This window comes from Plecotus auritus (assembly GCF_963455305.1).
Source record: "Plecotus auritus genome assembly, chromosome: 10".
NCBI classification, from domain to species: Eukaryota; Metazoa; Chordata; class Mammalia; order Chiroptera; family Vespertilionidae; genus Plecotus; species Plecotus auritus.
The window spans coordinates 42,735,254-42,761,105 of NC_137785.1; the positions used below are offsets into that span (position 1 = coordinate 42,735,254).

A 25,852-nucleotide genomic window follows, 5' to 3' on the forward strand; every position below is an offset into this window, starting at 1 on the left:
CCTCCACGCTTATCACACCTCAGCAGTGGCCCTGACTCTGGTACTTGAGGGGCAGCTTCTCTTCCAAAGCTACATTTCCCCACATGAACCCCTGCAGCTCCTTCCGTTTTAGCCTATCTCTTCTGCTCATGTTACACTAAAGACAGAACACATTTTAGACCTTGCTGCCCCTAGCCCTTGACACCAGGAGTCCAAGAACATACTACAAAGCTCAAGACAGCCTTGCTCTTTTAAATCCCGTACCAAGAACCACAATAGAAGGCTTTTCAGATAGAAAAGGGTTTCTGTTCTGTTTTAGCTCAGATCCCAAGTGAGAAGGCACAGCCCCCTTGTCCGCTCTCTCAAAAGCAGCCGTTACAGAGGAGAGTCACTGGCCCGTCTGCATAGGGTCCACCCCTCACAAGACAGTAGTAGCGTCAGGTCCCATTTTCCACCTCTGCCCAGCCGAAGTCCTTTCCAACTTGGGTCGGGGCTAAGAGCCAGCTTAAATAGAAAAGTATCTTTAACCAGTCAGTTTGTACAAAATTGTTCCAACACAGCTGTCCAGTGCATCAGTTCCAGGCGCGTCTCCCCAGATCCTCTCAGGTGCTCCGAGTTCTCAGGGTGGTGCAGCCTGGAAGCTGACCAGTGGCGGCGGCAGCAGCAGCAGCAGGATCCTGGGCGTCCGTCATTCCTCCGGCTTCTTGTTCAGGACGGGGCAGCGGCGCCCCTCCGGCGGGCAGCCCGCACCAGGCACTGCTGCAGCACAGGATAGAGGCGCTGGCAGCCCTCGAGACCCATGCGCACGGCTTCGACCCAGCTCTCGGTCGGGCCCCCCTCCCCACTGCCCAGCAGCCCGGCCACCTGGTTGAGCACGGGCATGAGAGCCACAGTGAGGCCGGCGGCGGCGCGCTCCTCCTCCAGCCGCGTGGGGTCCAGCAACCAGGTGGGCGCAGGCCCCGGCGCGCGGCTCAGGCCGCATCCCACCACCAGGTCGTACATCTCGATGCCTGCGTCGGCCAGGGCGAGCGCGGCAGCCGTGAGCGCGGCGGCCAGGGCCGAGCCGCCGTCTTCCAGCAGCAGAGCGGACACCTCGAGCTGCGCGCGCGGGTAGCGGCCCAGGCGCACGGCGGGCTCCAGGGCTTCCTGCAGGGCCAGCGCCAGCTCGCGCTCCTCCCCGCCGCCCTGGGGCGCGCGGCGCCGGCGGCCCGCGAAGGGCGCGCGGCGGAAGTCACAGAGCAGGCGTCCCCGCAGCGCGGCCGGGGCCTCGCCTCCCGCGCCCGCCGGGCCTCCGCCGCGTTCTCCTCCCTCGACCTGGCGCGGGCCGGACACGGCGCACAGTACCTTGGTGCCTCCCGCCTCCAGGTAGGCCGAGCCCTTGGCCTGGCTCAGCAGCCCGGCGCGCGCGTACACGGGCCGCAGCCGTGAGGGGTCGCGGGGGTCGGGCGCCTCGTCCTCTTCCCCCGCGTACAGCTGCGGCGGCTGTGACTCCTCGGGCCCGCGGATGCGGCGATGGTCCCCGGGCATGGCGGCGCTAGGCGTGCGAGCCGCTTCCGCCGCGCGCCCTCGCGAGGGCTGTCGGGATAGCAGCGAGCGGCGCCGCACTGCCCCCTGCCGTCCTAGAGGGAGAACGGCGAGCGCTTCACAGCCCCGGGCCCGCCGCAAAGGACGTTTAAGGTTCCAAGGGTGGACTCACCTGGCAGGCCTGCAAAAGTGGGACCTGAGCTCGCCGGCTGACTTCTAGCTTCCTGGACCTGGGCAATCCCAGGGCGTGTCTTCTTCCTTTCACTTGTGAAGATTGTAATTATTTATTTATTTAATGTTTTAAAATATATTTTTATTGATTTCAGAGAGGGAGAGATGGAAACATCAATGATGAGAACCATTGATTGGTTCCCTCCTGCACGCCCCCTACTGGGGATCAAACCCACACCCGGGCATGTGCCCTGACTGGGAATCTGTGACCTGACTCATGGGTTGATGTTTAGCCACTGAGCCACACCGGTGGGGCAAGATAGTATTTAATTCTACACTTACTTGTGTGACTATTCTATGTATTCTTCACTGCCTTATCCAAGAGGGCAATGACTTTTTGTCTTGCTCACTCCTGTACCCTCAGTACCCTGCCTGGCACGTGTTGGAATGATCTCTCTGCTGCCCTGGATTGTGAAGCTTTGTATCCCCAGCATGTGCTTGAATCCAGGGTTTTGGCACCCTCCTTCTGCCTGTGACAGTGGCCTCTGCTGCTTCTCCCAGCAGACCTGCTTTTTCTCCTCCCTCCATGTCAGCCAGCCTGCTGTGCCCAGGGGACAGGAAACCAGCTGAAGCCAGTGTAGGTCAGCAGTACACTTAACCTCCCAGCACACGTTTCCATACCCAACTGTCTTCATCAGGCTTGGGTGAAGCGGTTCAGGACCAGGTAGGGTGTCCATGCTCACTGTCCATCTTTGAGTTAAGGAAACAGGAATGATGGGGCAAAGGAGTTGGGGGAGGCAACTGATGTACCCTAAATACTTCCTGTATCAGAGAACATCTCAAAGGGGAAGGGAAGAGGGACATAGGCCAAAGAAATGGGGAGGTTCTCTCACGAGAGGCTCCAAGAAAGGAGCTTCTCTCTGCTTCCAGTATCTCTGTGAATCTTCTGTTGGTTCATGCCTCTCTCCATCTCACTCCTGCTCCATCCTGTGAGCCACCTCCACAAACATCTTGAGGCAATCCTTGGGGCCATTCCCAAAATTCAGGGGTCTGGGGCTGGATGCTGTATGGACTGCAGCCAGAACCACAGTATTTATTCTTCACTCAGGGAGCCACATGCTGTCACACAGGGGCACCTATTGGTGGTGGTGGTGGTGGTGGGAGGGTGGATAGTGATAGAAATCACAGGGTATCAAGTATTGCACATGGTCCTTTTATTCTCTGCAGCAAAAATGGTTCCTTCCCGCAGACCTAGAGCCTTGGGTCTGCAGAGAACTGTCTATAGACATAAGCATGACAATGATAAGTAGCAATACTGGGATAGTGGTTCTACACAGATGGTGCTGAGGTGTAGGGCTCCAGGCAGAAATGTAACATGGGCATTGAGTCACAGGCTGGCACCTAAGTGAGTTCCAGTTACTGCTGAGTTAGGAGAAATGGGACTATTCAAAGGTCCCAAGATTCCAATGTCCATGTGGCAGATGGAGATCTCCTGGTTGGACGGATATATCTGGGTGTGGGGGAGACGCTTCCAAGTGGAAGCCACCCCTCCCCTCAATTCTTCACATCTCCCAGGCGGAGCTGGGCAAAGGAAGTGGCCAGCTGCAGTGCCTCCTGCAGGCAGCCCACATTCTTGCCTGTGGCCTGAGCAGACACATCTTTGCCACCACCTTTGCCATCCATCAGGCCTGATACCTGCTGCACCCACTCACTGGCTTTCAGGCCCCGGTTGGCTGCATTCTGGAAGACAGGAAGGAGAAGTGGGAGTCAGGACAGAGGATGGAACTGAGGGAGGCACTGAGAGGGGAGGGAAAGAAAAAGGATGGGGGAACCACAGACACCCACTCCTGCCCTGGGTGATGTTGCCAGAGGCTGAGGCAGACCCTACAGCTGTATCATGGTTACGACAAGGCATACTGAGTGACAAAATCAGGTTATCAGCCAGCACAGTTAAACACATCCACCAAGGAGAGGGCCTGAGAGTAAGGGATGCTGGAGGGGACCAACAGGAGGGCAGGAGAAGGGCTTTTTCTTTGCCCTGGTCAGTGTGGCTCAGTTGGTTGGAGTCACCAAAAGGTGGCAGGTTCGATTCCTGGCCAGGGCACATACCCAGGTTGTGGGTTCAATTCCCAGTTGGGACATGTGCGGGAGGCAGATGATTGATGTCCCTCCCTCCCTCCTTTCCTTTCTCCCTCACCCTTCCTTCCTGTCTTTAAAATCAATTTTTTTTTAAGAGAGAGAAGGGCCATTTCTAATGGGGGCTGCACAAACACATTTGGGGGTTGGGCAAACAACCGTAAGATCTGAGCTCCCTCAGAAAAGCTACAGATACCCACTGGCCCAGGGCTGCAGGGTATTCTGACCTGAGGGACTTGACACAAGCATGTGATCTTGCCAGCCTCATTATCCACTGTGAAGAGCATGGCCGACGTCTGTGGGGAATGCGTCTTGAAGAGTTTCAAGGCTTCGTTCAGGGCCTGTGGGAGAACCTGACATCAGGCCATGGCCCTGGGGAAGAGGCCAGGCTCCCCCTAAGTGCAGCTAGTTTGCAGAACTCAGTTCTCGGAGCTTTCCCTGCCCACTCTCCCCCTCCCCTTCCTAGAGCAGGTGCTGGTCCTAGGAGCCTGCAAGGAGAAGGACCAAGCACAGGGCCTGGCCACACTCGGACTCTCTAAGGTTTGCCTCCCATCTCCAAGAGCCACAGCTCGCCAGCCACCAGATCTCTCCATGGCTGAGCCTAACCTCAATCCCAGAGAGTGGGCCCTCAGATGACCACTCCGCTCTGAGCCACAAACTCAGACTGCAGCCACCAGAGGGTTGATGAGCCCCCCAGAGGAGACAAGCAGCGGATAGGCACCAAGCAATGCCTGGAGACCCAGCCCCTAGAGCCCTGCCCCTGGAGCCCTGCCCCTGGGTTGCCTTGGCTGATGCGCCGCTCTCCATCTCCAGGATCACGAGGGGCTGGTTGGGGTTGCTATCAATGAGCTGCTTTGTCTTCTCCAACACCTACAAGGGAGGAAGGTCCATAAGAGAGATTTCAGGTCCAAGGCCCAGACTGACACGCAGACAGTGGTCTTTGCTGGGTAAATCCTCTTGGTTCCCTTCCAGCCACCAGCACTCACTCGCTTCTGGACATCAGCTTTGCTAGCCCGGTCTAGGTCATCCATGATCTTCTTCAGGGATTTGAGAGTCTCCCGGAATTCATCCTTCTGCCACTGGGGGATGACTGCAGTGGCCAGGCCCTGGAACCAGAACCGGAAGACCATTCAGATATGAACCACAAGGAGCTGATGTGAGGATCCAGCCCAGCCCACCCCACTCTTCTAGCTTTGAACACTAAAGTCCTCCCTGATTAGTGTCCAGAAGGAAAGAGAAAACAAAAAAATGGTATCCATTGGTCGTGAGGTCAGTCACTTATGAATAACTACAGCACTTTATTGTTTTGTTAATCCTCACCTGAGGATATTTTTTCCATTGACTTTCTGAGATAGTGGAAGGGAAGAGGGAAGTGGAGGAGGGGAGCAAGAGAGAGAGAAAAAAATATCAATGAGAGAGAGAGAGAGAGAGAGACATCAATTGGTTGCCTTCCGCAGCTGCCTTGACCAGGCTGGGGATCAAACCTGCAACCAGGTTATGCGCCCTTGACCAGGAATGGAACCTGAGATCCTTCAGTGCACTGAGCCACACCAGCCAGTGTTAACTACAGCAGTTTTAACAAGCAGGACTGGAGAGAAAGAGGCAGAATAAAGAGATGGGAACCCTGTACGACCTGGTCCCAAGCAGTGAACACAGCCTGTGAAGGGCTTATTGGAAGTCCCCGAATATTAACAAACACCGGAAGGCCTGGAAACTGGGCACCCACAGCACCTCCCCAAACTCCCTCCACACCAGTGTGCACTCATGCTTGGGACAGACCCCCCTGCTACTGGCAATGGGCAGCAGGCAGGTTCTGGGATCCATAAACTCCCTATTGCAAGGCTGCGTGACAACAAAAGTCAGTCCAAAGGTCCACTGCACTGAGAACCAAGCCTTGAGGGTTCAAGAACAGTGTGTGTCTGATCACCAGGCCTAGGATCCCGCACTGAGCAGGCCCCGAGGAGCGGGAAGCCACCCTACCTCTCCAAGGTCAGCGATCTCCCTCTGCACGTCCTTGTTGGGCGAAGTCTGGGCCTTCACTTTGGCCTCCATGACAGAGAGAGACTTCTTCAAGCTCTCTGCTTTCCTGAGGGCCTGGGGAGGACAATCAAGAGTTGTAAACTCCAGATACCTTTCAGCTTCACTATTCTGTCTATCAACAGCTGTGGCCAACACTGATGGCAGGTGATGGAACAACACATCCCTAAGACACCGGAAGTTTCTCTTCCTTCAGGGAGCAAGTGTTTGCAGCCTCTTGACCCAAAAAGGAGCACCTTCCTCACACGCCAGCGGAAAGGCTGCACGAGCTCAGGTTCGAGGGTAACTGAGAAGTCGTAAGTTAGGAGGCTTCAGCACACATCAGGCACAAGCTAGTCCCCACCACACACAACTGTTCCCATTTCAAATTAGGCACGTACCCCCAGGGCGACGTGGGTAAGTGCCGGGAACACTGGAAGTCACAGCAAAACTATGGCTAACCTTCCCAGACACAGATATACTACTGGGTACAAGACACAATTTGCATGTATTATACAGATTAAAAGTAAGATAGCTATAAAGTCTTCTGCACTGGTGGCTTGCTTCTGCCAGGTAACTGGGGACATTTGGGGGCAGCCCTGTATTTCTGCTTCTGACTGCAGCAGCCACATAACCATCTGTGGATCTGCAGATTAAGCTCCTCTTGCCTTGTTGAATTAAGCCACGAACCAGCCCAATCTGCTCACCTTCTGGGCTTCAGCACCTGTGACAGCCACGATCCTCCGGATGCCCTTGGCAATCGCTTCTTCACTCACAATCACAAAAGCTCCTGCGTGACTCGAATTCTGCAGGTGACTGATGGCAGAACACAAAGCCCGTGGTTATGAGGAAGCCCAGGTGCCCTGGTCCCCATTGCACCCCCGAAGCCCTTGGCTCTGCAGCCAGGCTGCAGAATCCAGCTTGGCCAGGAAGGGGCTGAGAGCTTTGTGACACTAAGCTAGACACCATGTTTCTGAGCTTGTTTTCTCATGTATGAATAGGTGTTATGCTCCCTCACAGGGCTGTTGGGAAAATCAAATGAGATCAAATGAAACTGTAGTTCCTAATACCCAATACCATATAACTGCTGGTGGGTTCTATATTCATTCACGTTTTTGGTTCTCTCTGGTGGAACATAAGCTATATTCTTCTATCCCAGTTCACTAGTTGAGAATATTGGAGATTAATTTAAAATCCTACAACCCTTTAAACAGGTTTTGTTCCCTGTTGCTCAGAGGACCTCAAATTCTCATTATCTCTCAGTCATCCTGTGAGGCATAGAGTCTTTGAAAGCTGTTTTCTGTGCTCTACAGAGTGCTGTGCAAAGTGTCAGGGCAAAATTAGGCCTAGAACCTGGTCCCCATATACTCCCTCACCCTCCACATGCTCTCCTGCTCTCTGCCTGCCTGAGGCCTGCAGGAGGCCCTGGATGGGCCCAACCAAGGTCCCAAGAATGCTTCACCAAGCTTCCTTCAAAAGCAGGAACATCCCAGGTCACCATAACCATCCCGGAAGACCCCAGGGAGGTAACAAGGGCTATAAAGGAATTCAAGTTGGTGGAAATAAGTGGCTATCCCAAAGCCAAGTTAAGCTGGGCCTACCATGGGGCCTGCCTCAGGCTCTGAGACAATGAGATTAATAGCTCAGATGCTATTCAAGCAGCAAAGGGAGTTAAGTGAGGCCCCAGGAAGGGAAAGGGGCTGGGACCAGACCAGGAGCTGGATGAGCACTCTATGGCCTTGCTGAATCCTGAATTCACAGGCCAAGAATCCCAACTCTTATGGGATCAGCACAGGAACAAGAGCAAACAGTGTGTGCGAGTGCTTCCTTCTCCTAGGAAGAACATTTCATCACAACCCCGGGGAATCACAAGCACTGCGATGCTGAGATTCTTGGGAATGCTGTTTGCCAACTGCGCTTCTGGGGCTTTGTTTAAACCTTAGATAAACAAGAGCTGGTCTAGGACCTACATCCGCCAGGGGTAATGCCACTGGCCTCACTACAGCTCCCCCTGAGGTACTCACGTTCCCCCACAGAACTCAACAGAAGTGAGTGAGCCAGCAGGACCAGAGGGGTCATCTAGCAGCTTGGACACTGGGACTCCAATAGAGACAACTCGCACAGGGTCAGGATAGGTTTCATCAAACACAGCCCGCAGGCCCTGGATGGCTTTAGCTGCTGCCAGGGGACAATCCTGGGTATAGACGGGCTGCGGGGAAAGAAGACAGAACAGAGGCTGGGAAAGGTCTCTGGAGGTCAGCAGGGAGCACTAGAGCAAGTGTGGTCCTGCAGGCAGGATTCGGGGTGTCTAATCCTGGCTCTGCCCCTCATGTGCCCACAGCCTCCTGAAAGGAGGTACTATGTATAGTAGAGGAAATCAAAATAGAAATTTCCAAGAATGTTTTGTTAAATTGTGAACCAAATCTTACATGGATGTGCTTTATGTAAAGCAGACATAACTAGAAGAGCTCTGGTTGTCCTAAGCAGGGAATGGAGCAAAGACCTCTCTCTGCCGCTCCCCAGAGGCCCTCAGATCCTCTGCTGAACACCAGCACTGCCCCCACTTAGCACAGTTTGAGAATCACTGCTTGAAGCAAATCTGCGTGCAGGACAGAATATGGTACGATGGAGCGAGAGCATTTGGGTTGACACTCTGTGGACAGAAAGTCATGGTGCAGGAAGGAGTGAGGTTCATGACCCAAGAGGTTACACACAATCCAACCTACCTTGGCGGCCTCAATCATCTCGTTAACAATCTGCTCAGCCTTCTTTATCTGTTGGGTGGACATGGCTCCCTTGGCAGTGAAGTCAAACCGAAGGCGGTCAGGTGCAACCAGGGAGCCTCTCTGGTCAGCTTCCCCAAGCACGGAGCGCAGGGCAAAGTTCAGAATGTGGGTAGCTGTATGGTTGCTCATGACAGGTCTACGTCGGGGCTGTAAAGAGAGGCAGCTGGTAGAGGGATCTGCAACAGATTGCTGGTTGTCCCCCAATACTTGCTCTTCCCATCTTCCAAGTACTAGAATTTTTAGCTGGACACCTGGCTGCCCAGAATAAAGACTACATAGCCTAGCTTCTCTTGCAGCTAAGTGTAGCCATGTGATAAGTTCTGGTCAATGAGTTGTAAGCATACCCTTAACAGTTGTAAGCTTTCCCCCTGCCTAGAACAGGAGTTGGTAAACCATGGCCTATGAGCCAAATCTGGCCTGTCACCCATTTTTATAAAGAGGTTTATGAACACAGCCACACTCATATGTGCACATATCGTCTACGGTGCTTTTGTGCCACAACGACAGAGTTGAGTAGTTGTGATAGAGACCGTTATGACCCAAAATGCCAAAAGTATTTACGATCTGGCCTTTTCCAAAACAGTGCCGATCCCGGACCTAGAAAATCAATCTGATGGCTACCTTCTTGGACCATGAAATCAAGGGCAACACCCCAGGAATGATGTCAAAGCAACAAGCAAGGAAAAGCTGGGCCCAATAACTTTGTGGGGCACAGCCTCTATATAAGTCTGGACTTTTAGGTGGAAAACACATTTCTATCTTGTTTAAAGTTACTGTTATTTTGGAGCTCTGTCACATACAATAGAATCTATTTCTTTTGTTGTTAATCGTTACCCAAGGATATTTTTTCCCATTGATTTTTAGGGAGAGTAGAAGAAAGGGAGGGGCAGACAGAGAGAGAAAGAAAGAGAGAGAATGAGAATTGATTGGTTGCCTCTTGCATGAGTCCCAGCTAGGGCTGGGGATGGAACCTGCAACTCAGGTACATGCCAGGGCTAAAATCTATTTCTTAATTAATATAGGATCCTTGGGTCCTGAAGAAGTATTTGAAGTTAACCTGGAGAAAGGTAATTCATGAAAACAAGTCTATAGGATTGCAATGGAAATCACTGTGGTCTGACATGGGAACATATAGATTTAACACTCAGATTCATCCCTTATAATTATGGACCAATTTATAGGAGGACATGAATAGTAAATACACCAAATCACTGTGATGTACAGTCATATGCTGCATAACGATGTTTCAGTCAATGACAGGCCACATGTACAATGGTGATATACCATGCAGCCTAGTGTGTAGTAGGCCATAACATCTAGGCTTGTGTAAATGCACTCTATGATGTTCGCACAATGATGAAATCACCTAACGAAGCATTTCCCAGAATATATCCCCATTGTTAAGTGGTGTATGACTGAACTTTAAAATACCTTATAATTTTATATGTCAATTATACCTCAACAAAGCTGAAATTAAAAAAAAAAAGGATGCCCTGGCCAGGTACCTCAGGTTAGCAGCCATGGGCAAACTACGGCCCGCGGGCCGGATCCGGCCCGTTCGGCTGTTCTATCCGGCCTGCGGAGCCGAAAGAGCGGAGGGTTCTCTTGCTCTCCCCTCCGCTCCTTTACTTTGAATTTATATTAGTTCACACAAACACTCCATCCATGCTTTTGTTCCGGCCCTCCGGTCCAGTTTAAGAACCCATGTGGCCCTCGAGTCAAAAAGTTTGCCCACCCCTGGGTTAGAGCATGGTCCCAAAATGCTAAGATTGCAGGTTCAATCCCTGGTCAGGGCCCATACAAGAATCAACCAATGGATGCAGAAATAAGTGGAACAACAAATCGATGTTTCTCTGTGTCTCTCCCTTCCTCTCTCTCTAAAATCAATAAATTAAAAAAAAAAAAAGAGGTGAATACTAACCAGATTCAATGCTGACCAACATAATTCAACTCACCTCATCAATAAACAGTCGGACCTGATCTCCCACTTTCAGGTTGCCATAGATTGTTCCTATGTGTAGCACATACCCTCCTCGCACCTGAGTATTCTTCACTGTAAACTCAGTTTTCTGGAGGCAGTCAAGGAAGAGACCAATAAATAAACCAACAAATGTGTGTGTGTGTGTGTGTGTGTGTGTGTGTATATATATATATATATATATATATATATATATATATATATAAATAAATTCGCTTTACAGATACAAGTTACACATACACACACTCTCTAAGACATTCCTCACTGGCATGCGTGTATATACTTATACACCATTAATGCCATGTTTATTATCTATACATACACAAGCACCATTATGTACATATTTACATTATATGCACACGCCATTTTATATATGGACACATATTTGACTAGGTCACTAATCCAAGACCACAGAGTCAGCAGTGGCAGAGCTAAAGGCTGAGACTCTGACAAGGATTCTGCCCCTCCGAGAGCTGCCTCTCCCTATTTATGAGGAAAGCACAGAGAAACTGAGGATCAACCCATGCATCTGGCTGCAAGGATCCTGCTACAAGGGGACCTAATGGCTATGAAAGCAACAAGCAGCTCCCTCAGCTTCAGAAATACAGACTGTGGAACACAACCCCAATCTCTATGTCTGCTCCCCAAGGCCGAGTGCTGAGGAGCCAGCAAAGCTGCCCCAGACCAGGCCTGCACTTTGTCAGATCCCCTCTCTGGCTAACAATGAAGCATGCATGTTGGCTCACGTCTTCACTGCTGTCATCAACCTTCACCAGGTAGCCTTCGTCATAGATCTGCCCTCCTTGCTCGGCATAGAAACAGGTCTTGTCCAGCACCACTCCACACTCCTGGCCCGTGGACACCTCCTCCACGAACATCTTATCCCTGCGCAGAGCCATCACTGTAGCCACTGCGCTCTCAAATGCTGCATAGGAAGGGAAACGGGGTCAATGACTTCGGTCACACATTCTTACCAGGCTTTTGCTGCATTCTATTTCTCAAACTCTCGTTAGGGCCTAATTATCTAATTTTGTTTGAAAGCAAGCTCACTAGACTCCACGAAAAGGCTTAACACACTGGCTTCCCACCAGAGAATGCAGCACTCACAGGGCGTCCAAACTGTCCTGGTTTGCTTGGACCCAAGGGTTTCCTGGGATGCGAGGCTTTCAGTGTCAGCACTGAGACAGTTCTGGGGAAACTGGGGCAGCTGGTCACCCTAACTCAGCTACTACTGAGCAGAAACTCGGTGAATGTGATTAGTTCTTTAATAGTAGTAATAAATTCCCTACTTCAAGGTCAATTCACAAAGAATATACTCTTTTGTGAGCTTGCTTAGATAGATTTAGATATGTCTGCCGGAGCAAAAGAGGAAAAACGTGTAGTGCCTGTTTGATTTTTCATATCTCAGAATATTACTATCCCCAATGCAAAATTCAACAGCCACCGTGAATCATATAATGTCCATTTCCTGATTTCCTATCAGATGTTACAATGACAGGCAACTGGGTGAAGAGTACAAGGAATCTCCCTATAAACTTAAAAACAAAACACTCCCTATGAATCTAGAATTACTTCAAAAGAGTTAAGAAAATCAACCAAGAGTCTCTGAGTATGAAATTACACAGCATGACTTCACGGCACTGACGAGAGGCTACCACAGACACCCTAGGTGTCTCTTGCAAACGCCCCAAATGAGTTCAGTAACATACCGTAGCTCCCACTGGAGTCCGAAAGGTAATTGTACTTTGGAGAATCATCTGTTGCCTCCAGACTCTTTCCCCGAAGCTCTTCAATAGCATAGATGTCCAGCATAATGTGGTCTTCCCCTCCAGCTCCCTTGCCCTGTGATTTCAGCTGCCAGTAAGAGAAGCAAGGATAGTTACCCTAATGTAGAAGAACTCCAAACTGCTCAACTATGTCCAATGTAAAACTCTAGAACAGGGTTTTTCAATCTCAGCAGGTAATTCTTTGTTGTGGGGCTGCCCTGTGCACTGTAAGGTGTGAGCAGCATCTCTGGTTTCCATCCACTAGATGCAAGTAGCATGCCCCATTGTGTAAACCAAAAATATGTTCAGACATTATTGCCAACTGTCCCCTGGGGCGCCAAAATGCCGCCAGCTGAGACCCACTGGTCTAGGGAAAACGGGATTTCAAAGACTTTAATGAAAGGAAACTCTTGCTTGCTTTGCAGCCAAGTCCTCCCTTGGTAGGTGTTGGGTCTCCTGCTCACTCCCCAAATTCTTTACCTGGGCCAGTTTCCTCTCCTCTTCAAAGCCGTCCATATCTACCACCAGGCCCTTCTCTTCAGCAATCAGACCAGTGAGATCCACGGGAAAGCCATAGGTGTCATAGAGAAGCCAAGCAGTGTCCCCTACACAGCACAAAGGAATTGTGTCAAGTACTGTGGATGGCCTCTGCCTTTCGCCCCCAAGCCCTTCCCAGGAGGACGCTGACAGTGACAGAAGGATTAAAGAGACGAGGTAAGTGAGTATTGGTCTATGCACTTGTCAGAAAAGCCATCAAATCTTTTGGAAATGACTTGGAGGAAGCACGAGAGGTCTCCTAGTGAAGTTCTGTTTCTTAATCTAAATAAGTGTGTTCAGTTTGTGAAATTCATCAGCCTTTCCCCTTGTAAATTATATTATACTAGAGGCCTGGTGCACGAAATTCGTGTGGGGCGGGGGGGCTCCCCTCAGCCCAGCCTGCACCCTCTCCAATCTGGGACCCCTCAGAGGATGTCCGACTGCAGGTTTAGGCCCAATGCCAGGGATTGGGCCTAAACTGGCAGTCGGACATCCCTCTCACAATCCTGGACCACTGGCTCTTAATCATTCACCTGCCTGCCTGCCTGGTCGCCCCTAACTGCCCCCACTGCCGACCTGATTGCCCCTCACTGCCTCTGCATGCCGGCCTGATTGCCCCTAACTACTCCCCCTGCCGGCCTGGTCGCCCCTAACTGCCCCCCACTGCCGGCCAAGTCGCCCTCAACTGCCCCCCTCCCTGCTGGCCTGGTTGCTCCTAACTGCCCACACCTGCCAGCCTGGTCACCCCACATAGCCTGCTGTTCAGTCGTTTGGTCATTCCTCACTAAACCCCCTGCCAGTCTGGTCGCCCCACGCAGCCTGCTTGTTCAGTCGTTTGGTCGTCCCTCACTAAACCCCCTGCTGGTCTGGTCGCCCCACGCAGCCTGCTTGTTCAGTCATTTGGTCGTCCCTCACTAAACCCCCTGCTGGTCTGGTCGCCCCACGCAGCCTGCTTGTTCAGTCATTTGGTCGTCCCTCACTAACCCCCCTCCCGGCCTGGTTGTAGGCAGCCATCTTTGCATATTACATCTTTATTATATAGGATTTCAAAAAGAAAAAAATTTTCAGAATTAATTTGTACTGTCTGGTAAAAAATAAAGCAATTTTCAAAAACCAGTATTATCTGTTCCCATTTTTGCTGGAAAACACACACACACATTTGTATGCAAATAAAGAATCATCCTGAATACATCCAGCTCTTAAGAGCTGTTACCTTTGAGAAATGTATTTGGGGAAAAGGATTTTCACTTTTACTTTTATGTTGTTTTAATACTTTACCATAATAATGTATTTTATAATTTTAATATAAACCCCATTTTACACCACAAGCGTCTAACCAAGCTATGCTCAGCCTCTGGAGGTATGGGAGTCCCCTGTCAGTTTGTGAAAAAAGGGCTTGCCTCTTCCAGGAAGATGAAACAGCCTAGTTGGAGAAAGGAAAAAACTAAACTGGTCCTCACCAGGAATGGTCTTGCTGTCTCCCAGGCTCTGAATTTTCCTGTCCAGGATGCGACGCCCTCTGCTGAGAGTCTTGAGAAATTGCACTTCCTCTTCATTAATGATGTCCTTCACCATATCTGGGTCCTTCTTTAGTTCAGGGAATGCATCTCCCTGGCAAAGGGGAAACAGAGATGTGGACCCAGTGAAGCCAGGGACTATTCCATGACCCCCTCTAAAAATGCTCATTAACAGTATGCTCCCTCCCTCCCAAGCCCCCTCAAGGAATGTGCTTGGTATAGAAGAAGCAAACAGGGAAATAGACCTACCAGGGACTGGACGACAACGTCTACTAATGTAGCAAAGAAACCCTTGCTGGCATTGAGTTTCTCATGGGAGTATCGCACAGCCCGGCGAAGAATCCGTCTCAACACATACCTATAAGAGGTAGAACCCAGTCCCCCGTTAGGTATGTTCCCAGCTGAATATTTTATAGTAGTTCTTTGGAATTTGACCCAAAGCAAGATGACCATCTTTTTGTCTTTCTCTTTCAAAGACTTTCTTTTATCCTATGATTGCTTCTCTTTGCATTCCCCAAGGTCATTGACATGAATTCCAGCACAAAACTCAGTAACATATCCACAAATATGCATCAAGGATGACCTGGGGTAATCATAGTTTGTTTCCTGCCCCCAGAGATGGAGGCAAGTACAGACCAAATGGTGGACTTGATTCCCCCATCCCAGGCCCTGCCTGTCAGTAAAGAAGTTGCCTGGAGCTAGTCGAGACCTACCCCTACCCCACTGCTGCCAATATTCTATCAATCCGTATCATCTGTACTTAGCAGCAAAGAATTAATAAAGAGACAACTCTTTAGTGTGATCTGAAACTCCCTTCATTCCTTAACAAATAAAGTTTCCCTCCAACTACCTAGAAGACAAAGAAAACAATAACAAAACATATCTTTAAGTTCCACAGAGTCCTAACATTGCCCCATGTGTAACATACCCCCGCCCTGTGTTGTCAGGTCGGCCGCCATCAGCTAGAGCCACAGTGATGGTCCGAGCATGGTCAGCCAGCACCCGGTAGGCCATGTCAATCCCATCAGCATCGTCAGCACCAACTTTCCCAGTGTATGGCCGGGCACCTGTGCCCTACAGATAAAATCCAGGAGGCAGCACATGAGGAAACAGCCTTTCTGGCCTTGCCTTGCCCAAGGAGGTTCCGAGAGGACTGAGGGGCATTGGGAGAAAGAACGATCCTCCTGCCAAGAAAGGTGAGAGCAGTGGGACTAAAGAGCCTCCAGCCAGCCCCTTGCTCTCCACACATTATAGTGCCTTGTGCCCAGAGCCTTGTGTTATTAACAGTAAAGTTGGCAGATGGTCACAGGACCCTCAGCTGGCAAAGCATCTGGTTATTCTACTTTAGACAGCACTGCTAAGAGCCCAGCCTGAAAACTTCCACACAAGGTGGCAGTGTTTGCAAAAGGACCAGTACCTTCTGAATGGCTTCAAAGTAAGGGACAAAAAGGTCAGTGTCATAGTTGGACATCTTATTCTGCAGCACAGACACCAGTCGCTCCAGGCCCATCCCTGTGTCAATACTTTTCTTAGGAAGAGGTTTCAGAGTTCCATCAGTTTCCCTGCATGATCAGAGAAAAAGGAAGTTGAAACGAGAACTCAGACCTCTCCATGCCAATTAAAACTCATTTACACAGCAGCTTGCAGATTGGGACTTGTTGTCATTTGACCCTGCCTGATTTGGTGGGAGGAGGAGAGTGAAGGGAGAAAGGTAAGAAGTACTCTGGGGTCCATTTAGAAGGGAAACAAAGCTTCAAAAATAAGCTTTAAAATAACCATCTAGGCCTAGCAGGTTTGGCTCAGTAGATAGAGCGTTGGCCCACAGACTGAAGCGTCTTGGGTTCGATTCCAGTCAAGGGCATGTACCTCAGTTGCAGGCTCTCTTCCCCATTCCCAATTGGGGTGTGGGTGGGAGGCAACCAATCGATATGTCTCTCTTACATAGATGTTTCTCTCTCTCTGTTTCTCCCTCTCCCTTCTTCTCTCTCTTAAAAAAAAAAAATCAATGGAAAAAATTATTCTTGGGTGAGTAGGTATCATAGGGAATAAAACTCATTTATAAAAGAATAGCCCCAGCTCTGACCCGGAGATCAGAGGGAAAACTTGAGAAATAAAAGAATGTGCCACAAGATGCCATGATGCCTTCAGTGCCTGCTTTAGCACTGCCCCACTGTCGCCAGAGACCAGGATGAGAAGACAGCTACACGCCTGATTCCTCTTTCTCTGTGCAGCTCGAGGACATAAAAACAAAAACCCAAATTTCCTTTGTCCTAGACCTGTTTGACACCATTACATTTCCATAAGAAATGAACTTTCATATGAAGAATACCACTCTGTCGAAAAAGATACACACAGGGCTACAGAAACATGAGAAAAGCCTGGAAGAGTATATATGGGATATCTCAGTATATATGGGCCACCTGTTATATTGGATGAACACAAGGTTCCAGATCTCCAGCACGTTGGGGTCATCCTGGTTGACAAGATGTGCAGCATCCCGACCTCCGACCCGGTCATAGTGGATCTCACTGCAGGGACCACATGGGCCTGTGTCACCCATCTCCCAGAAGTTATCCTTCATGTTGCCGGGGAGGATTTTAGTGTCATCCACCCTGCATATAGTGGGGAGGATAAGCCTAGTTATAACCATGGACACGATTTAGCACAGACTTGCATCTGCTGTAAAAAGAGATAGAGATCCTTATAAATTTCTACAAAGATGGACCACTCTCCAGCAATTACTAATGCCAAGCCTACATACAGACGCTGCTAAAGAGGCAGAACACGATTCTTCTCAAGACTGATAACAATAGAATACAAAATATGCATATGCTCCAAACATGACTAAATAAAAATATCCAAAGATATGGATAACACCTAGAAAGGAACACATTAAAAATGGAAACATTTATGCTGCATACCACCAAAATTTAAGCAAATATTTTCTTGACAAATGGTTCTTCATTTTAAAAAAATGACTATATGACAGTATAAGTGTTAAAAAAATAAAAAACCCTGCTAATTAAAGTTACCCCTCAATACCCCAATTTAGTCATCTATATTTTACCTTAAAATGATACCAAAAAGAATATAATAAGATTAAAACATTTCAAAAATAGCTAACTGCTGAAAGTTGCTAGATAATAAAGCAATACAAAAAGATTGTGCTTACTACTTAATAAACAAAGCACAGACACAGAGAAAGCCAAGTAAAACAGGACTCAAAAAGTCAAGGTTAGTATTTAAGTTTCACATATGTTACTGCCCAAAATGTTCAAGTACATTAGACTACAGAGTGTAAGCACGTAGGAATTTCAGACCAAGTACAAGGGGAAGCTGGATGGAATAATACACCTGAAGTAAAAGTTAAAAAAGGAAAGAAAGAAAGGCAGCATTGCTTAAGTGTACTAAAAAGTTATACACTAACCCAGCTGGTGTGGCTCATAAACCAGGAGGTCGAGGTTCAATTCCTGGTCAGGGCACATGCCCAGGTTGTGGGCTCAATCCCCAGTAGGGGAGTGCACAGGCGACCGATCAATGCTTCTCTCATCATCAATGTTTCTATCTCTCTCCCTTTCCCTTCCTCTCTCTGAAATCAATAAAAACATATTTTTAAAAAAGATAGGCTTAGCCCTAGCTGGTTTGGTTCACTGTAGAGAGTGTCGGCCTGCAGCCTGAGGGGTCCCAGGTTTGATTCCAGTCAAGGGCACATGCCCGGGTTGCGAGCTCGATCCGCAGTAGAGGGTGTGCAGGAGGCTGCCGATCAATAAATGAATCTCTCTCATCATTGATGTTTCTATCTCTCTCTCCCTCTCCTTATCCCTTCCTCTCTGAAATCAATAAAAAAATTTAAAAAAAAGAAAAATATCCTCGGGTGAGGATTTAAAAGAAAAGAAAAAGGTATTAGCTTAAGGCCATACAGAGTTATTTTTTTTTTAAAGTTATGTACTAAAGAACAGAGTTCAGTAAAAAGAACAAGAAGATGAGACAACAACAACCAAAAAAAGAAGATGAGACAAGGACACTATGGGCACTTCACAAATTCTATTCAGTCTAAAGCACAGAACACATACAGCTCATCTATCGTGTTACCTTTTATGCTACATGATTTTACTTTAGAATTATATTACATTTTTAAAAACCCAAATGGTTTTTGCTACTCCTCTCCTGCATCCCTAACCAAGGTCTCCCCCCTCTCCTCATTCCACATCCCCAAGTAAAAAACAAAAACAAAAAACAACTTCCTTTGTCCTAGACTTGTATGATGCCATTACATTTCCATAAGAAATAAACTGTTTCATATTAAGAATATCATTCTATTAAAAAAGATTCACATAGGGCTATAGAAATATAAAAAAGGCCTGGAAGAGTATATATGGGATATCAAACTATTAACAATGGTTAATCTTAGAAATTTTCTAATTCCTGTGTTTATATTTCTGTGTAGTTTGGATTTTTACAACACATGAATTATATGCACAATTTCTAAAAATATACAAAAATTAAAAAATATGACTCTTTAAATGCATATAATTGAAAAAAAAATATGACTCTTTATGTTGGCTTTCCAAAATAGAATGACCAATCAAACCTACTAAGAAACAATGTGCGTACCAAAAGATAATTACTCACAGTCACCGCACCTCCATCGTGAAATGGGAAATGGCAATGTACTCCAAGTCCTAAAAGCCTACTCAGGCACCAATCACTTTACTCCTCCATTCTCTTCAAACGTGAGTTGCAGTCTTACCCCAAGTTTTGCCAGATCTGTTTGCATTCCAAGTCTGGTTCTAAGCCAGCTGCTTCATCCCCACCAAAGTAAGTAACATAAAGTCTTTCCACTGGAATGCCAAACTCTTGGGTGAGAAGTTCCAGAGCCATCTTACATGCCAATTCCTACAAAAAGGAACAAAAAGGAAGTTGTGGAACATGGCCAAGCCAGTGTTTGGTTTATTCTACTATTTAGTATGAGGACAGAAAGTCCAGATCCTAAGAATACAGATAGAAAACGATAATATCTTCATTATATACTCAGCAGATACCCGGCTAGCATGGTTCAGTGGTTGAGCATCGACCTATGAACCAGGAGGTCATGGTTCAATTCCTGGTCAGGGCACATGCCCAGGTTGTAGGTTTGATCCCCAATGTGGGGTGTACAGGAGGCAGCTGATCAATGATTCTCTCTCATTATTGATGTTTCTATCTCTCTCCCTTCCTCGCTGAAATAAAAATATATTTTTAAAAATAAATAAGTAAACTCAACAGAATTCAGGATTGATTAGTGATTTATGCAAGAAATCCAAATGTGAACTGTAATCATCAAATTATAGGTATTGCCACCAGGAAGTCATAAAATATCATCATTTGGAAGATTTACTCCTAAGTGATATTTCATACTTTAAACAAGCAAAATTAGAATCTGCTTCCCTCAGTGGTAATGACTATTTTGCTCAAAACCCCAACAGACCTCCTGCTTTGATCTTACCTTGAAGTAATCTCCAAAAGACCAGGAGCCCAACATCTCAAAGAAGGTGTGATGATAGACATCCTTGCCCACGTCGTCCAGGTCATTGTGTTTGCCCCCAGCCCGGATGCATTTCTGAGTATTGGCAGCTCTCCTCAGCTTTGCCATGGGGTGAGACAGATCAATAGTGTTCAGGAAGATGGGTTTGAACTGAAAAAGAGAAGGGCACATTTCAAGTTTTAAAGAGCTGTAGGTAGAATAGGTGGCCACACACTGACAGGAAGACAGCACACACAAACTCTTCAGTTTGTGATTTAATTAGCCAGGAATAGAGAAACTTCTCAGAGGCAGGTGGCCCTGTGAGGCTACAGCAGAGGCAACCTATCCTGGAGCAGCTTCTCCCCGATTCTAGTTCTCTAACGGTCCCCACCAGTGACAAGACCTGTGCAGGGGAAAGGCCTGCCAGATCTAAGGTAATAGCCAAAGGTGGATGCGCTGAAACGTGTGCTTCCTTGCAAATCTGACAGTCAGGGTTTATATCATCTTTCTGGAAGAACTTATTCTAAAAGCGATGTACTGGTGCACTAGCCGGTTTGGCTTAGTGGATAGAGTGTCAGCCTGCGGACTGAGGGTCCTGGGTTCGATTCCGGTCAAGGGCACATGCCCGGGTTATAGGCTCCATCTCCAGTAGGGGGAATACAGGAGGCAGCTGATCAATGATTCTCTCTCATCGTTGATGTTTCTATCTCTCTCTTCCTCACTGAAATCAATAAAAATATATTTTAAAAAATTAAAAAATAAAAGCGATGTACCGGCTTGGTAGTAAAGGTGAGAAGGAAGAAAAAAAATTGAGACCTCGCCAAAACCGGTTTGGCTCAGTGGATAGAGCGTCGGCCTGCGGACTGGGGGGTCCCGGGTTCCATTCCGGTCAAGGGCACATAACTTGGTTGCGGGCACATCCTCAGTGGGAGGTGTGCAGGAGGCAGCTGATCGATGTTTCTCTCTCATTGATGTTTCTAGCTCTCTATCCCTCTTCCTTCCTCTCTGTAAAAATCAATAAAATATTTAAAAAAAAAATTCCTTTAGGAAAAAAAAAAAAAATTGAGACCTTTATTAAGGGAGCAAAATCAACATGACTGGATGTGTAGGGAGACAGTATCACCTTGCTATGGTACACCATTGTTATATGTGTAACTCTGCCTTATTTTTCCCACTAGACCTCTCCAATTTGGTAACTACCAGCCACTTGTGAATATGTAAAACTGAATGAATTAAAATGAAATAATTAGTAATTATAATTTTTTTTAAAATCCTCACCCAAGGATACTTTTCCATTGATTTGTAGAGAGAGTGGGAGAAGGAACGAGAGAGAAACATCGATATGAGAGAAACACCCCAATCTGTTGATTGCTGCATGCGCCCTGACCAGGGCCTAGGCCGGGAAGGAGCCTGGAACCGAGGTATGTGCCTTGACCGGAATCAAACCCGGGACCCTTTGGTCGCAGGCCAACGCTCTATCCACTGAGCCAAACCAGCTATGGCAGTAATTATAATTTTTTAAAAATGAAAATGATGTTTCTTCTTCTTTTTAAATATATTTTTATTTATTTCAGAGAGGAAGGGAAAAGGAGAGAGAAATAGAAACATCAATGATAAGAGAGAATCATTGATTGGCTGCCTTCTGCACACCCCCCACTGGATGCCCAGGAGCCTGCAACCTGGGCATGTGCCCTGACCGGGAACCGAACTGTGACCTCCTAGTTCACAGATCGATGCTCAACCACTAAACTATACTGGCCAGGCATCATCATTGATGTTTCTATCTCTCTCCCTCTCCCTTTCTCTCTGATATCAATTTAAAAAAGAGAGCGAGACTATAAAAATCCCAATAAAACTGTGCATGTCCTAGAATGAGAATGAAAGCAAAGCTTTGAAAGAATCATGAAGAACTGACTTGTTTTATAAAGAAAAAAACAAAGATAATGAAGATATGAAGGAGAATCACAACAGTTAACAACTCTCTGCGGGGCTCAGCAAGGTTAACTCAGCTTCTGATTCTAATAAAACAGCTTTTTCCTTAGGGGAAAACAAAGGCAAAACTTAACAGACTAAACACAAGATGAAACTGCTTACCTGTGTCCTACTTTGACTTGGCCTGACATTTTTACTTTTAGTTGCATTTTTCTTGAGAGGCATACAGGTTTTATCTGTGGATATCAGGGCCTCTCATCACAACGAAAAATAATAGCTAATATTTGAGTACCTACTCGAATACTGTGCTAAACATTTTTAATGCATTAACTTTATTTACTCCTTTCTTCAATCTAAAGGCAAGCACTATTATTATTCAATGACATAAAGTAAGTTCCACAAGACCACACAGTGAGTGACAGATCCGGGATTCTGTCGGACTCTGAGAGCTTTGCTTTTGTCACTGCTCTGCTGCCTCTTATGTGGACAAATAGCCAGGAAGAAGGGAGAAAAGCCTTACCTGGTTCATGCCCGCATTGGCAAAGAGCAAAGTGGGGTCATCCAATGGGATCGTAGCAGATGAGTGAACATAAGTGTGCTCATTTCTCTTGAAGAAATCTATAAATCGCTGCCGAATTTCACTTGCTGTGAGGGTTGAGTCCATCTTGAAAGTAACCCTACAGAAAATAACCAAAGAAAAAAATGAGGAAAAAACTAAGAAATAAGTAGGCATTACATAAGACTCCTGGCTTCTTAGGCCAAGTCAAAGAAGGACATGGGTAAATGGTTTGATCTAAAACCTCTCTGTTGCCCTAGCTGGTTTGGCTCAGTGGGTAGAGTGTCAGCCTACAGACTGAAGGGGCCCAGGTTCGATTCCAGTCAAGGGCACATGCCCAGGTTGTGGGCTCAATCCTCAGCGGGGGGTATGCAGGAGGCAGCTGATCAATGATTCTCTCTCATCATTGATGTTTCTATCTCTCTCCCCCCTCCCTTCCTCTCTGAAATCAATAAAAAAATATATATATATATATTTTTTTAAATATATTTTATTAATTTTTTACAGAGAGGAAGGAGAGGGATAGAGAGTTAGAAACATCGATGAAAGAGAAACATCGATCAGCTGCCTCCTGCACACGCCCTACTGGGGACGTGCCCGCAACCAAGTTACATGCCCTTGACCGGAATCGAACCTGGGACCTTTCAGTCCGCAGGCCGACACTCTATCCACTGAGCCAAACCGGTTTCGGCTAAAAAAATATATTTAAAAAATAAATAAAATAAAACCTCTATGTTGCCCATCCACTGTGGCTCAGTGGTTGAGTGTCGATCCATGAATCAGGAGATCATGGTTCTATTCCTGGTTGGGGCACATGCCCGAATTGCAGGCTTGATTCCTAGTAGGGAATCTGCAAGAGGCAGCCTATCTCGATGATTCTCATCATTGATGTTTCTCTCTCTCTCCTCCTCTCCCTTCCTCTCTCTAAAATCAATAAAAACATATTTTAAAAAAATTTTTTAAAGTTTATATACAGTGAACATGAAACTCTCTCAGATTTTGTTTTAACCAAAATTTCAATTGATTTATTCACAACTCAATCAACTCATTATTCAAACAAAAGCCCTTTGATCACAAAGATGGTGAAACACTGGTTGACAGAGCCAAATAAATAGCTGGCTGGAATTTCTACAGATGAGGACTTTGTGTCCATGGTAAGGAGTCAAGGCTGGGGTTTTTCGAAACTCTGTCACACCACATTCTTCCTTATCCCTTCTCATCATGCTCTCAATGAATCTCAATAAAGGTGACAAAAATGAATTTACGGTGGTAATTCTGAGCGGCACCATTTTAGCTGTTTTGCAATGTTCACTGCTCGTCCTCTACATGGGCTACCTGGGGCAAGTAAGCAGGAACTTTCCATTTTTGCTTCATTCAACTTACTGAATGCAAACCTTGGTACTAGAAACCAAGGTGAATGAGTCTATGTCTTTAATGGGGAGACAATCATATACAGAAATAACCTCAGTATGATGTAAAAGAATCCACCATATTGGACAACAATAAGCCCAATAAAGCCTGGGACTATTAAAAACTGTGTCACCACCACCACTACTCATTCAGCTACTCAATATAAGTAAGCTGGCAGGCTGTATGGGACAAAAGGCGGGTCCTCAGATTCCACTTCCTAGCAGGAGCTGTGAGAGTCCTGAGCACCCCAAGTCACACTAGCCTTTAAGGACGTTTCAACAAACTCTTCATTTGCCAGGTCAGCTATCTACCCTACTGCCACATTTTCCCTTTTTTCTAATTTCTCATGCTTGATATCTTAATTTCAAAGAGACTTATTTAAGGAAGCCTTCTCCTGGTTGATCAGATTCTTCTTATTTTATTCTCAAAGCCCCGGGCATCTTCCTTCAGTTTCATGCATTTGATGGCTTGTGTAAGCCATCTCCCACCAGGCTGCAAGTTCTATACCAGTGCAAACCATGACTGGTTTTTGCTCCCCATGACAGGTCTATCCTCAGCATCTAATACAGTGGTTGCTAACAATTTCATGAATAGGTATTAGTAAGTCTTTAAGAGCAAACTCTGAATGAACTTAAAAGCACACCAGGAAACGCAGACTGTCTGAGAAAGTAATAGCTGAACATGATGGGGCCTGGACCACTATCAGTTATTCAGCTAATTTTAAGAATTTAGAGAACGGTTCATACAGATTCCACCCTGGACCACCAACGTTCCGCTCATCCCTAGGAGATAAAAACTTAAGAGAAATAAAACCTCAGCTTTGGGTGGGTAGTCAATGGCAACCGGGATCCTCCCAAGATCTCGGTCCTCGTTAAGGCCACCGGAGGCCGCTCCACTCCAGCGCTCGGTTGTCGTGTCCGCAAGGCAGCTGCCTTCGCCCCGGCTCCCGCCCAAGGTCCAATTCCAGAGGCCTGGCGAGGCCTGGCCAAGGAGCCACTGCGGCCGCTGCGCTCCCTGACCCCGGCCCTGCCGCCCTCGCCGTAGATTTCCAAGGCTGCCTACTTCTCCCGAGGGTCGCCGTCCCTCACTCCCTCTCACAGCCCACCGCCAGCGGCCAGCAAATACCTGTAAGCGCACACAGGGCAGATGCACAGCCAGAAACCACGGCCCGCCGCAACGCGCAGCGCCCCGTCCAATCAGAGTGCGCAGATGGAAAGTGCCCCACCGCGCCTTACCTCTACGAGACTTCATTGGTCAATGAGTATGCCAATCAACCCGGGCTTTTCAGCTGGTTTCTGGGAAGGCAGCTCTAAATTGGCTGATGCAATGGCGGGGAAAGAAGGAAAGGGGTACGTCACGTGACAAAGTAGGGTGCGGACTCCTGGGGGCTGACGTTTTGGTTTCCATATAAAAAGTCCTAATAGCCCTAGCTGGTTTGGCTCAGTGGATAGAGCGTCAGCCTGTGGACTCAAGGGTCCCAGGTTCGATTTCGGACAAGGGCATGTACCTTGGTTGTGGGCACATCCCCAGTAGGGAGTGTGCAGGAGGCAGCTGATCTATGTTTCTCTCTCATTGATATTTCTAACTCTTGATCCCTCTCCCTTCCTCTCTGTAAAAAAATCAATAAAATATTTTTTAAAAAAAAGAAGAGGAAGAAAAAGGTAAAGATAAAAATTATGAACAACAAATACTTATCTATCAACAAGTGAATCTAAAAATCAAGTGAATAAAAAAATCTGATGAACAGAATAAACTGGTGAATGTAATAGAATCAGGAGCATAGAAAGGGAGTGGACTGACAGTTCTGGGGGGGGGAAGGGATGTGGGGGGTGCAGGAAGAGACTGGACAAAAAGCGTACACCTATGGATGAGGACAGTGGGGGGAGGGAGGTAAGGGCAGAGGGTGGCGTGGGAACCGGGTGGAGGGGAGCTATGGGGGAAAAAAGAGGAACAATTGTAATAATCTGAACAATAAAGATTTATTAAATTAAAAAAAAGAAATAACCTATATGAAATTATAAGAATATGTTTTTATTGTTCA

General features: G+C 47.3%; 2 protein-coding genes across 3 annotated transcripts; both read right to left on the minus strand.

Annotated features, from left to right (window-relative positions):
• Positions 1–217: 217 nt before the first annotated feature.
• EXOSC6 (exosome component 6) lies at positions 218–1,531 on the minus strand. The gene has a single exon (XM_080644895.1). It carries the CDS (start codon positions 1,504–1,506, stop codon positions 688–690), a length of 819 nt encoding a protein of 272 aa, XP_080501021.1. The 5' UTR covers positions 1,507–1,531; the 3' UTR covers positions 218–687.
• Positions 1,532–2,736: 1,205 nt separating this feature from the next.
• AARS1 (alanyl-tRNA synthetase 1) lies at positions 2,737–25,003 on the minus strand. 2 transcript variants are annotated; one of them, XM_080643897.1, is made up of 21 exons: positions 24,937–25,003; positions 22,366–22,522; positions 19,896–20,084; positions 19,161–19,306; positions 16,831–17,022; positions 15,828–15,972; positions 15,339–15,484; positions 14,660–14,768; positions 14,354–14,504; positions 12,837–12,961; positions 12,300–12,444; positions 11,337–11,515; positions 10,568–10,681; positions 8,553–8,759; positions 7,851–8,035; positions 6,534–6,642; positions 5,791–5,904; positions 4,797–4,916; positions 4,594–4,680; positions 4,038–4,151; positions 2,737–3,414 (listed from the first exon to the last, which is right to left on the minus strand). In XM_080643897.1, exons 2-21 carry the CDS (start codon positions 22,507–22,509, stop codon positions 3,229–3,231), a joined length of 2,907 nt encoding a protein of 968 aa, XP_080500023.1. In that variant the 5' UTR covers positions 22,510–22,522; positions 24,937–25,003; the 3' UTR covers positions 2,737–3,228. The 2 variants fall into 2 exon arrangements, with proteins under 2 accessions (XP_080500023.1, XP_080500024.1); XM_080643898.1 differs by having other exon boundaries at positions 24,625–24,973.
• Positions 25,004–25,852: the final 849 nt, after the last annotated feature.

Bases quoted from the DNA above. Each gene is read 5' to 3' on its own strand.
- EXOSC6 (XM_080644895.1), bottom strand. From the start codon at position 1,506: ATGCCCGGGGACCATCGCCGCATCCGCGGGCCCGAGGAGTCACAGCCG.
- AARS1 (XM_080643897.1), bottom strand. From the start codon at position 22,509: ATGGACTCAACCCTCACAGCAAGTGAAATTCGGCAGCGATTTATAGAT. The intron at 5,905-6,533 runs GTGAGCAGATTG...TGTCCTCCCCAG, and splicing joins CAGGTGCTGAAGCCCAGAAG to GCCCTCAGGAAAGCAGAGAG. The intron at 4,681-4,796 runs GTGAGTGCTGGT...CCTCCCTTGTAG, and splicing joins AAGCTGATGTCCAGAAGCGA to GTGTTGGAGAAGACAAAGCA.